At 35.3% G+C, this 11,335-nt stretch overlaps 1 protein-coding gene across 1 annotated transcript in view; it reads left to right on the forward strand.

Moving 5' to 3' along the window:
- Window positions 1-9,612, forward strand: part of LOC133199157 (techylectin-5B-like) — a 141,617-nt gene extending 132,005 nt beyond the window's left edge. Inside the window, exon 2 of the mRNA XM_061335020.1 lies at window positions 8,984-9,612. Coding sequence (XP_061191004.1) covers window positions 8,992-9,237 — 246 coding nt within the window. The 5' untranslated portion in view covers window positions 8,984-8,991 and the 3' untranslated portion in view covers window positions 9,238-9,612. The remainder of the gene's footprint in view (window positions 1-8,983) is intronic.
- The last annotated feature ends 1,723 nt before the right edge of the window (window positions 9,613-11,335 follow it).

Raw genomic sequence — 11,335 nt, forward strand, 5'->3', positions numbered from 1 at the left:
AGAAATCTTATTTGGAGGCTTCTAGTTATTTATGTGGCGGCCGAATATTTATGTGGCGGCCGCCAGAAAAAATAAATATTTTTCTTACCTTGCACCTACCGGCTTTTAAATAAACATTTTATTTATGTATATAAAGCAGCATTTATTTTTTTATTCTATCAATTTTTCTTTTTATTTCAAAACATTTTTGAAATTCAATTCGACAATATAAAGGTATATTTTATAAAACATGTAGTTGTATTTTATAACTCCATTGATTGAATATATTGCAAATGTCTGTATTAGATGAATTTTTCGACGTTAACGTAGCTCATGTTTATATATCTTTTCATTTGCATTTTTCCTATGGAAAAATGTTATATATTGGTGATAAAGTTTATATATAAACTGTCTCTTAATTATGATTTTAAAACTTTTTGTATATGTTTACGTTTTATTTATAAGTGAAATGCATCCTCATTTAAAGAAAAGTAACATTTAGTACACAAGAAAAATTCACACCTTAAAACATTTGCATAAAATAAATACCATTTTCCGTAAAAAAATATTAAAATTGGTTAATTTATTTCTTTATATTTATCCTAATTAATTTACAATTTTGAGAATTAAAAAATCTACTTTCCTCCTATAAAAATATCTGCTCTAAAAATATACAAAAGGGTGTATATTTAAATTTTCAATTATCTTGTGACCGAAAAATGCGCAACATAAATTATTTTAATATTTTTAGGAAGATAAGGAGTTTTATTCAAAATATCAAAATTTCATAATATTTCGTGAGAGACCGAAAAACAACCTTATCGACCCCTCCCCCTTCAGACCTACTCTGCACTCAGGGCCTTTTAAGCAATGTGTGATTCTTTTTCGTGACAGCACCTACCGCGACTCGGGACCTCGGTTGATAGGTCTCATCTGAAGGACCGATCTCTACGTCCCGCAGAAGGATTCGAACCTGTGAGGAAAGGATCAACTCCTTTCTCCAAGGCTCTAGAGCAAACGCTCTAACCACTGCGCCAAACGGGCGACAATTTTACATTTAAAAAAAATATTCCTATAGATGTGATTCTCCCAACCTGAAGAATATATCAGTTAAGATTGCCTCATAAAATACGCTAATGCTCAACCTACATCGCACAAACATAGGGATTTTGTCATCTTCCCAGATGTTTTTTTCACCTACCTGTACTTTACACTATTCACCTACATACAGATTAATTAAAGATGAAAATATAACCCAGATCCGATATGATTTCTCCCATCTACGTTAGCTTGTATCAGCTAATATTCCTGCACAAAAAGCGGATACCCGTATAGACATTTGACAGTCACGTAATTAATTAAACATGAAGATATCAAATTCTTTCAATATGTTTCTCTCACCTACCTGTACTTTGTACCAGCTGAAATTCCAAAACAGTATATGCTACTGCTAAACATACTTTTGCCTGTTATCAGATTAATTTAACAAAATTCCAGCATAAAACATCCTGATTTACCGACCTACCTTGCAGAATAACAAAACTAATTCAGCGGAAGGTTTTGGCCTTCATACTAGATGTTTTCTGCCACCTGTCTGTAGTTTGTACGAACTTAAACTTAACTTAAACTTAATCTTAACATGAAGATATGTCCGTAATCCCTGATCCAAGATCTCTCTTCCACCTACCTGTATTTTGTACCAGATAAGATTCCTGCAAAATATACGCCATCAACGTACCTGCCATTAATAGATACACGATTTATTTGGCATTGAAGATACACTTTTCATCGCGAGGGTTTTCCCTACATACCTGTAGTTTGTACCAACAATATTCCAGTACAGAATTTGGTAATATCCTATCTTGTATGGAGAGTCATAAGATTAATTTAAGGAGTTTAAGGGCCATATTTCAAAATATTAATCTTTTTCTATCTCATAAACTAAAATGACTTAGAAGAATACGCAGGTAGGTTAAGGCTTCCCGTAGAATATCACAGTGCACTCTCTGCCTTCACATCTCTGAACTACCAAAATATGACGTCATAATGGAAAATGACGTCAAGTCACTGCAAACTTGAGGTGTTATGACGGGGAGAGTGTCATGAACTTAACACTTTATTTCAAACTGCATGTACCGTTCACGGTAGCTCAGTCGGTAGAGAGCTCGCTCCGTGATCGGGAGGTCGTGAGTTCGAATCTCGGCCGCGACAGACCTAAGTCGATAAAAAAAATAGGTAGCAACTGTTCCTTCGCCATGCGCTCGGCACTTTGAAGTGAAAGTTGCGGGTCCTTCGGATGAGACCTTAAAAATCGAGGCCCCGTGTCACGGCAGGCGTTGGCACGATAAAGATCCCTCACTGCTCAATGGCCCTGAGTGCCGAGTAAAGGTCAAAATTTGAAGCCCTTCACCGGTATATGGTGACGTCTCTATATGAGTGAAAAATTCTCGAATGGGACGTAAAACAATATACAATCAATCAATCAAACTGCATGTAAAATGCTAGATAGCTATTGCAAAATTACGGGTTTTTAAAGGTTTTTTAAGTCTTATATGTACGAATATTTTACAATTTCACTGCATATCTACCATTGATTGAAATTCAGCATGTTCAAAATGCTTATGAAAAATATACTTTTGAAATGTACTCTGTTTTATACCCGTGGTTGGGGGTAGAATTTATTTTGTGTGTATAAAAGAGTCCGGCGCAGGTGATTAATGAGGATTAATCTTAGAATTTTTGTGGAAATCTGTAAGAAGAGGTTGTTCTCTAACTGAATCTTGCTTGGGAAAAATGTGTGTTGGCTTTGTTTTAATACAGATTACGATATTGTGTGGAAAACACCCTCAAATTTGTAGGTAAGTTGAATTTCTCAGGAAATATTTTGTACCCAAGTAATACTATGACTTTTCCCAAGCACATTTCGGATACACAAGGATACGATGAGTTTATTTATATATAAAAATGTTAATAATTATTGTGTTAATCAGCTGTGCCTAAGCGATTTATATGAAACACTTCAAAAAATTATAAATGACCGTCACGTGATCAACAAAGTCATGTGATATCATAACAAATATGTTAATATATAGCCGAGGAAACCCTCTATAAAAATTGGAAGGACTAAAGTTCAATACTTATAAATTAAAACCAAAACCGACCTCGCAATGACATATTAAGTTTTGAGCGCATTTTAAAGCTTCGGGAAGCCTTAACATGGCTGCGTACATACTAAATTTTATAGCTAATACAGAGTATAATTAAAAACTATATAGTCTCCTACATGATTACTGATCTCTAAATGCAATAATTTAAAATCTCTTAATTTCTCCCGTCTTGGGCATCAGCGTCTCCCCCCCCCCCCCCCCCCAAGAGTACAACATGTTAAGAAAAAAGGCAAAACTTCATGAACTGAATGCGTTGATCATTAGTATACCTGTGACGCCATTGTGAAATTATGTGGACCTTTTATAGCTTAATAATGAACTTGCCGTTCTTTGCTTAACCTGTATTTAAACAGTGAAAAATAAGCATTACTCAAATAATGTTATCTAAGGGAAATATTTGTAAATGTAAATATTTTTTACTAACAAACATACCGGAATGTATATTGAAAATTATTAAGTTGCCAAAGCATTGTATTGATTACAAAAGTCATTTTGGTTTCACTTATATCACAAACAGTATTTAATCGTGAAACATTATCTTACCAAACAGGTTTTCTCTTCTAATGGTATTATCATTCTGTCTTTTCATAAAGGTTCCAAACTAAATACAGATTGTACGGACTTATATATAAATGGACAAACACAATCTGGTTTATATCAAATATATCCCTTTGGAAACGAAAGCCAAGTCAACGTATACTGTGATATGGAGACTGAAGGCGGAGGGTGGACGGTAAGATCTCTCTCTCTCTCTCTCTGATTTTTTTCAATTACAAGTAAAATTTTCCTATGAAACAAAATAGGAAAAACTATAATCAGAGAAATATATTGGACTTCATATTATATCTATTGGACTTAAACTCTATCATTATTTCCGTCGATAACACCTAGGCGATCCAGAAAAGGATGAGTGGGTCAATGAGTTTTAACAAAACATGGACGGAGTATAGAAAAGGTTTTGGAAATCCTAATGAGTCATATTGGATCGGTAAATACTAATTAACATCTTTTCATTTAATAGCTTATGCAATATCCACTGCAATTTTTATTTTTTGCATGACATATGGAGACAAAGAACAGTAATCAAACTCAAAAGTCAATTGAAACAATATAAATCGAGAGCAGTGCAAACACGAACCTCTGCAAAAATTAGAGGTGGAATCAAGTACTTGAGGAATAAGCATCCCCTGTAGACAGGTCACACCCGCCGTGTGCTCATTGTTATTATCGGGCACACGGAAAAATCCATAGACAATTCAGTGTTTAAATTATGGCTTAACAATTAGTATGGTCGTCCGCGTGGCGCAGTGGTTAGAGCGTCTGCTCTAGAGTAGTAAAGTAAGGAGTTGATCCTTACGTCACGGGTTCGAATCCCACTGTGGGACGTGCAGACCAGTCCTTCGGATGAGACCGTATAAACCGAGGTCCCGTGTCGCAGTAGGTGCTGGCACGAAAAAGATCCCTCACTGCTCAATGGCCGTTAGTGCCGAGTATAGCACAAAATTTGCAGCTCTCCACCGGCATGTGGTGGCGTCTCCATATGAGTGAAAAATTCTCGAGAGGGACGTTAAACAACATGCAAACAGAAAAAAAAAACAATTAGTATGAAAAATGTCAGTCAGCATTTGACTTAATGATAGATTGATTTGATACGTATATTTGATATATATAGATATTTTTGATATCTCAAAAGATGCACATTTATTTAGATATTTCATTTTTTAAACCTATAATTTCGCAGAAATTTACATTTTCACAATTCAGGATACGTGTATATTCTATCGTATCTACCCCTTAAACTTTGAAAGCTTACACGTATTTCACTCATTAACACACATAACACATATTATTGAAAGTTAAGTTTTATTTCCTTGCATTTCACTGCAAAAATCATGAAATAAACATTTTTGTTAATTTATACCATAATAATATGTTGAAGGAAATGACGTGATTCACCTGCTGACCAAGGGAAAAAAATCATCCTTCTACGTCTGTATTACATTACAAAATGGCACAACTTTATACCAACTATGTCAGCAGTTTTCTGTTTCCGGTGAGGTAGACAACTACAAACTCTTCCTAGGATACCCCGTTACCGGAACTTTGGGCAAGTAATAAGAAGAGGGGTTGATTTGGGACTATCATAACAGAGAGAGAGAGAGAGAGAAGGATTAAAAAAATGAGACATGATGATAATAATTGATTAAAGCTTGTTTAATTTTAATCTGATGTAATGCCTTTCTGTAGCAAAATTGTATGTAGCCTTTGTGCCTCATTCTGAGAATGACAAAAAATTCAAAACCAAAGCAATTTATTTCAACATTATTTTTCGTGTTCTCTTCAGTTCAACAATATAAAACATTTCCTTTATGCATTTTCAATTGTCAAAAAACATTGTTTTTCCGCGATTTTTTGCGATTTTGTGATTTTCAGGTTTTCCAACAAACTGTTGGAATATTAATGGACACTAATTGTACTCCTTTCTTAATCTAGGGGGAAACACTTGCTGTGGACTTCAACTCAATATTAAGATATATAGACGACGTCATCCATTAATAATAGTTTCATCCATTCATATGTTCGAATGAACTTGAAATAAAAGGCACCAAAGAGTCTGACACATCTAGTTCATATTTGGATGTTTAATTTACTATAGAAGACAAAGGCCAACTAACACTTTGATTGTATGTCAAACGAGATCACTGCAGTTTTTTCCATCGTCAACTTTCCTTATTTATGTAGTAATATTCCGCTATCACCTACATACGGTGTTAACGTCTCACAGCTTATTCGATAGTCAGGAGCAGGCTCTGAGTACTATCAATTTTTAAACCGAGGCAGGTTAATGCCAGATAAGTTGATGTTACAGGGATTTCAACAACCTTGTTTTAAGTCAGCATTTTGTAAATTCTATGTCCTTTATGATTGGGTCGTATTTTTGCTGATATTTCATACAATTTGTTAGGCCCTTGTTTTATTCTGAATTTGACAACGGAATGTTCCGTCTACCAGATCAATACATAGGGCTCACGGCGGGTGTGACCGGTCAACAGGGGATGCTTACTCCTTGTAGATACCTGATCCCCTCTCAATAATATTTGTGCTCCGTGTTTCATGCCCTGCTCACAAATATGTTTTGTTGTAGATTTTAATGAGAACGATCACTGCTCGTTACCCTCACCTTCTCATAAGGCTAAAAATATACATCATAAATTGAACTTGGGTATATCAGGTAATCATTTTTTTAATCGAAGGAAACACGAACAATTTATATGATCCATGATTTAGTCATTGATTCTTTTTGAAAGATGTATTCAATTTTTGATTTTCATATAATCTCTCCTTCCAGTTTAATCTGATATGCCACATATAAGCAAACATTAAACCATTGCTTTAAAGTTAATTAAAAGACTGTATTCATATCATTTGGGCTCAATAACTTAATATCAAAGCCAGATACAGATGGACTCTTTGAAAAGGATAGATTGTTTCATGCACATCATTTTGATGTATTCCTATGTATTGACCTGTTGCTTTACTGGGTGAAAAAATCTTGTTGAGTCCTTTACAATAAAGATTAAGAAATGTTTATCAGAAAAACAATTTAATATTTTTTTGTGACATGACCGGGCGAGTTTTCCTTTGATGTCAAGCGTACAATAACTGCGATACAGAACACTTTTGTGGGCGTTTCTTATGCAAAAGAGCAGACACTGTACAATGACTACGATACAGAACGGTTTATGAAAGCTCTATCCGTATCTTAAATAGGATAGACATAAGAACCTTCAAATAGCTGTTATTACATGTATTTACTCAAAATATGAAGAGTGAATTTTACAACATACAGTTACCTGTGGTGGATTGAAAAAAATAGAAAGGAGGGAGTGGGGTAATTCCAAAATGATTTTCTTTCACAAAAAAGGAAAATCGTATTTTTTAGGGGAGGGAGGGGGGGGGTTAGTTTCATAATCCGCCCTATGTGCACGATCGTTAGATGTGGAGAAATTAAAGTGTACACAAGTTTAGCAAACATAATTTAAGAAAGCCAAAACGAAAACTCAAAAGAGGGGGGGGGGGTTCAGTTAAGACCCAGGGATATTGTATAGGACGACTGGTGGATGACAATGTCAGATATTTAAGAATATAATCTCCCCAGACACTTTTTGCTTCAATTACATTCCAACATGTTTATTATGTATCAAAATGTTTTGCACGGTATTCCTAGCTTAAATTAAAAAAAAAAAAAAAAAAAAAAAAAAACAGAGGAAAAACCTACGCAATCAAATCTAAATTATATTTCGGCAAAACACAACTATATATCACCTCTCATAAGTAAAATTCTCTAAATTGAAGTATACCTGCACCTCCGCCTTACTCGGCATTTCAGTTGCGACTGATAAAATTGGGGTACGAAATCAACTTTCTGCAAAATCATCTGATTTCTAAGAGATATGTACCCAAATACAGATGTAAATTAGTGAAGTCATATGAAAGGCCATGCCACAAGTCATTTAGAATACTCGTTTCCTACTGTATCGCTCTCGCCTTAAGCTCCGCCCAGTATCTCCGATACAGTAGGAAATTCGTACTTTAAATATTACATATAATTATTTTTACCACATAACTCTTGATAAAATGGTTCTAAATTCCCTAAAAAATATTTAATTTTTAATTAAATGTGTATTCAAGTCATTTAATATTTTTTATATTTATGAGAAATCAGCGTTTCTGATTGGGTTAAAAAATTCTTTGATACCTGCATCAATAAAAATCTTACAAAGTAGCTGGAACTATACATTTATTAAAGTGACTTTTCATATTTCCCCCTCCAGAGTATTTTGTAAAGGAAAAATGAAATATAGTTTACTCTTTTTTCCCTGTATTTCAAAACATTTCCGATGCGTTCCTGAGTCATTTTCTACTCTCGTTTCTTTTCGAATTACCCCTCCCTTTGCTTAAAAAATCGTCTGCATGGCAACAATGCGGGTGCGAGAAGGAAAGGAAGGAATATTTATACATATGTAAAATACTTACTTTTGAAATAATCTTATGAACAATAGAACTGTACATGTGAAGAAATGTTTTATGCTGCCAAAGTGAATAAATGACGTTAGTATATTTATTCTCTGGAAACGCGTGCATAAGGAAAATATAATCCTTTCAGTCTTAAACAATCGGCTTTGCCATATTTTACAGCCAGGTGTTCTGCATGGACAGGTTGTGATACGTATATAATGTTCGATTTCAAATTCCGATGAATAGATGCGCAAAAAAAGGTGACCTAATATTTGGAGTAGTTTCCTTTTACATTAACAAACCTTTAAGTATCAGCTTACCGGGGAAATTTCAAAATACATATATACTCATTGGAATATAACAAAAATCAACGGGTAAGATTTTGTGTGTTATTGATCGAAACAGCTGGTAATGACATAACAATTTGTAAACGTTGTTTGTTCGTTATGTATTACTCCGCGTCTTAATATTTAGGTCAAGTATTTTAAGCTATTTCAAAGTGAGCTATATGTACTGCAGTCATTCGTGCTCATGTTGATTCTCATCACTGGAAGATAAATATTAAATGAAAAGAAATAAATCTGATATTTTTTTCTTTGATCATATTATCAAAGAGAATTTGGACGGAAAACTTTTTCGCCAATGCGTTACGCGCATTCATGTTTTCAGCATAAGTGTCTTTGCTGATCTGATACGTCGATCAAAGAAAAAATATAAGATTCATTGCTTTATTCATGTTATTCATTTTAAATTTTCACAATTCAAGAGCACTGACTGAAATAAGCTGTCGGAGTTATTTATTCTCTTTACTTTTACAGGTGACAGTATGTTAGACACGGGGAATTCTGCCCGTGATCTGTCTGGGATGTACTTCAGCACCCCGGACAGAGATAACGACAGGTGGAGTAGTCACTGTGCTGATGACTGGGGAGGAGGCTGGTGGTTTAACGCCTGTTACTCCGCCTTCCTCAACGGTCCCTGGTACCCGGGATCCTGGACCAATCCATGGTATCCAACAGTGAGATATGGTAGAGAGATAAAGGAGACTCTCATGATGATTAAACCTCACTAACTGTGTAAAAATGTATGTGACACAATATTTAATCAATTCTGAGTTTTCTTGTACTTGTACATACAAAACAAATATTTTTATCATAAATGATCGAATTGATGATATTACACCAGTCATTTTGATGTGTCCGGTCTATTAGTTTTGTAAATGAAGTTATTGATTTAATTGCACTATGTAATGAAGTTTTGGTTTACATCTAAACCCGTCATGTAATGATGTTCTGTATCTAATCGGATGGTGAACTTATTGGAAAAATACACTTTTCTTATATTTCTTGCATTCAATGAATGCAAAATAATGATCTCAGTATTTAATTATAGAAAGAAGTTACTCTTGTTGAATTATTGTAAATAAACCTATGTACTTATGGTTGGATTTCAGATTTATGTTTTCATACTAAAATATGTTTGTTTACCTAAAACGAATTCTGCTTTATTTTTTTCAAATATTTAAACACATAATAATAAACTGTGTAGGGCAATGTATCATCACCCAAACCTACGTTCTGAGATCCTTAGGGAGATCTTCCTTAGGAAATTCAGACATTACACTCTTCTTGTTTGATGTAATTCTATGTAGTCGGATGTGGCCTTCATTCTGCAAGACTTCCTGGTAAGTTCCAATAAACTCACTGCTGCTTCAGGTAAAGACGTGGACGTCAGTGTATCGTCAACATATAATTGATTGTATGTTGTTTTAGGTCCCGTACGAGAATTTTTCACTCATATAGAGAGGTCATCATATACCGGTGAAGGGCTTCAAATTTAGATCTTTTCTCGGCACTCAGGGCCATTGAGCAGTGAGGGGTCTTTACCGTGTCAAAGCCTACCGTGTCACGGGGCCTTGGTTTTTTAAAGTCTCATCCAAAGGACCCGCAACTTTCACTTCAAAGTGCCGAGCGCATGGCGAAGGAACAGTTGCTACCTATTTTTTTTATCGACTTAGGTCAGTCGCGGCCGTGATTCGAACACGACGACCTTCCGATCACGGAGCTAGCGGTCTACCGACTGAGCTACCGTGACGGTCCATCGTCAACATAGAAATCACTATTAACAAATTCTCAGCATCATTGTCAGCCTTTTGTACCTCTCTTCTCAGTCCACTAGTGGCTATGGCAGGGGACGGGCCGTTACCGAAATCATGGACTGTCATACGATACTCTACCATTGGAGAATTAGGGTTATTGTCTTCAAACTAGAAGAACCGCAGGAAGTCTAGATGTTCAGGTATGACGAAGAATCTGTAGAACATTTGCTCTATATCTGCTGTAATTACACATTCATCGTTTCTGAAATGCAGTACGTCCAACAAACTGTTGGTCAAATTTGGTCCCATTAGCAACAGTCAAATACTCCCCTGATCTTGTGGGTATATTTGGATGACATACCCCGAAAAATTGTAAATACCATCTTTTTTTCTCATCATCCTGTAAATCTGGTGCCTTTTCTGCAGCGTGGATTCGGAAAACCTTGTCCATAAAGGTAATAAAGTGGTTCAGTTTCTCTGGACTCCTTTTAAGATTGGAATCTAGTTGTAACTTTGCAATACTTGTAGCCTGTTTTGGGAAGCCGAGCCCTTTGACTTTTGAATGGTACAGGGGCCATCCATACTCCAGAGGAGTCCTTCCTGAATGTTGAGTCCATTAACTCTCTGAGCTTTTGATCTTCGTAAGACGTATCTATTTTCTCATCCTGTTGGGTTCTAACAAAGGGATTCTCTCCAATGTGAGATTGAACTGGCTGCTCAAGCAAAAGTTTTGAGTCAAATGGGTTGAAAATTGTTCTCCTATCAGTCAATAGTAAGTTGGTTTTCAATACATTGATGTTGTCTCTACGGAACTTGCCAATACAAACTTCTCCCACGACCACCCAGCCCAAACTCAACCTTTGAGCAAATGATGCTACATATGGACCTGTTATTTGATGTTAAACATGTTGAAAGTCAAGCAAATCAAGGCCAATAATTAACTGGACCCAGAGAATGAATCTGTCTAGCGATATGTTTTAAGTGAGAATGTGCCCTCGCTACTTCTGGGATTGGAATTTCTGAGATATTATTTGGAATTTCGTTATATTCAAATACTGTTGGCAATGTAATA

Source organism: Saccostrea echinata, unplaced genomic scaffold (genome assembly GCF_033153115.1).
Source record: "Saccostrea echinata isolate AGI-Se365-2 ecotype Australia unplaced genomic scaffold, CSIRO_AGI_Sech_v1 ptg000033l, whole genome shotgun sequence".
NCBI lineage: Eukaryota > Metazoa > Mollusca > Bivalvia > Ostreida > Ostreidae > Saccostrea > Saccostrea echinata.